Here is a 2,187-nt window from a genome sequence, read left to right on the forward strand (position 1 = left end):
TACATTTAAGGAAAAAGTAAGTAAAGGCATATGCAGAGGCATATTATTTCGAGATGAGAATTGAATTTTATTCCTGTGGATAAAATTTAATTGAACTTTTATCCCCGTCGATCTACTTCCTTGTCCAATGTAGGCCCTTCCAATACCACATCCCAGGTTTTCAAATTCAGCCCTGTCTTCCAAAACCTTTATCCTCCAATTCATTAAGCAGTCATTCGTACTAAGTGTGAATGACTTAACTCTTAATTTCCTCAGTATATTTGTATGGATGTATGTTTTTTCAAAAGAAAGTCTTGAGAGTTTAAACATGTTGACAATATTTGTAGAATTTTGGGCACAGAGGTGAGTGATTTTAAGATCATAGCAGGGAGAAGAAATTTGAGGTGGAGGGGTGCCTGTCTTGCTCACAAAAATGCCTTCTATTGCCCGAGAGCGATCCTGAGTCCAGGGAGCACTGTGTTCCTATTAGAACATCAGGTGTCCTTGCAAGCTTTCTCACACACTTCTTTATCCATAAAGTTGTTGTCATTGCCATTGCAGCCTCCGTAGGAAAAAAGCTCACATTCGTAAGTTTTCCAGTTGTAAAACCATCGCAGGACAAAGCCTCGACAAAGTCCGATTTCCATAGGAAGTTTGCATACATTTCTGGTGACAGGTTTGCCTAAAGAGAGAAAGTGGTTGAGAGGGGCCAAACCTATCGGCTTCCCCTTGTTAGTCCCACATGCCAGGGGCTGGGATGGCCCCGGGTACAATTGGGAGCTTGTCCATGCGCTGAGCTCTATTTCTTCCCACCCAGCCCACCTGGCCCACCCAGCCAAGGTCTGATCCATCGACACAGAATTTCACATCTGAGCTTTTCACATCTGAGAGTAGCCTGATACAGTGAAAATCCAAGATTTGGAAATCCAACTCAAGTGGATACAAATCCAAGCCCTGCCACTTACTACTGGGGGGTGCTGTATCAACTTCTCCAAATCACCATTTCTTCATTTGTAAAATTAGGGAGTTGAACTCTGTAACTCTGAGCACCCTTCCAGACCTGGTTTTCTAGGATTTGATGAGTAAGATCTCTCCGGCTTCTACCTCCCATCCTCATTGTCATTCTCAATTGTGAAAGGAGGTCTGGCTTGAATCTGAGTGTGGGGTAGAAACTTGACTCAGTCATTTTCTAGACGTGTGATCTTGGATAAATCATATATACTCTTGATACTCAGGTTCCTTCTTTGTAAAGTGAGAGTGTAGTATCCACATTTCAGGCTTGCTGAAGGGTTAAGGATAGCTAATGAAAAACATTGATCAATAGAAAAGCATAAATACAAAACAGAAACAGACTCACAGACATAGAATACAAACTTGTGGTTGCCAGGGGGGAGGTGGGTGGGAAGGGACAGACTGGGAGTTCGAAATTTATAGATACTGACGGATATATATAGAATAGGTAACAAGATTATACTGTATAGCACAGGGAAATATATACAAGATCTTGTGGTAGCTCATGGTGAAAAGAATGTGACAATCAATATATGTATGTTCATGTATAACTAAAAAACTGTGCTCTACACTGGAAATTGACACAACATTGTAAACTGACTATAACTCAATAAAATAAAATTTAAAAAAATAGAAAAGCATCAATAAACAGTAACTGCTTTCAATCACTCTTTCCCTTCCTTAACCAAGAAGACTCTGAGAACAGTGATCTCAACATCCTCTTTTCTGCAGTCCACATGCCTAACACAAGCCTGGCTCTCAGTGCTCAGTAAATGTTTGTTTAAACAGGGGGGAAAAGCCATGAGATCCTCTGAAGCAGGGTTATAAGTTTCTTGTATTCTCCTTGTAGGTTCCTTGTATGTGAATGGCTTTATCCTTGCAATTACTCTTCAAGGTAGATATTAAGACTTCCAGCTTTACATGAGGAACCTAAGCTCAGAGAGGTGAAGTGCCTTTCTTAATGTCATGCTAGAAAATATGAGAGGCAAGGCTTTCTTTGTGCTGCTGGGCCCCTGGCCCTACTCCCAGGCCACTCTTGGAGCTCCCATATTCATACGAACCTGGTCTTAATTCTGATTGAAGCTCTTGGCAGAGGATGAGAAGCAGAAAAAGTGAGGGAGAGACCCAGAGCTGCATGATGCCACCTAGCTAGTGAGCTGGGGCTGGTGTTTTAGGGGAAAAGGGGACCAAGGGGGA

At 41.9% G+C, this 2,187-nt stretch overlaps 1 protein-coding gene across 1 annotated transcript; it reads right to left on the reverse strand.

Annotated features, from left to right (window-relative positions):
- Window positions 1-473: 473 nt before the first annotated feature.
- Window positions 474-898, reverse strand: LOC106731083 (kunitz-type protease inhibitor 3-like). The gene has a single exon (XM_032461160.1). It carries the CDS (start codon window positions 828-830, stop codon window positions 474-476), a length of 357 nt encoding a protein of 118 aa, XP_032317051.1. The 5' UTR covers window positions 831-898.
- Between the last annotated feature and the right edge of the window lie 1,289 nt (window positions 899-2,187).

This window comes from Camelus ferus, chromosome 19 (assembly GCF_009834535.1).
Source record: "Camelus ferus isolate YT-003-E chromosome 19, BCGSAC_Cfer_1.0, whole genome shotgun sequence".
Taxonomy (NCBI): Eukaryota; Metazoa; Chordata; class Mammalia; order Artiodactyla; family Camelidae; genus Camelus; species Camelus ferus.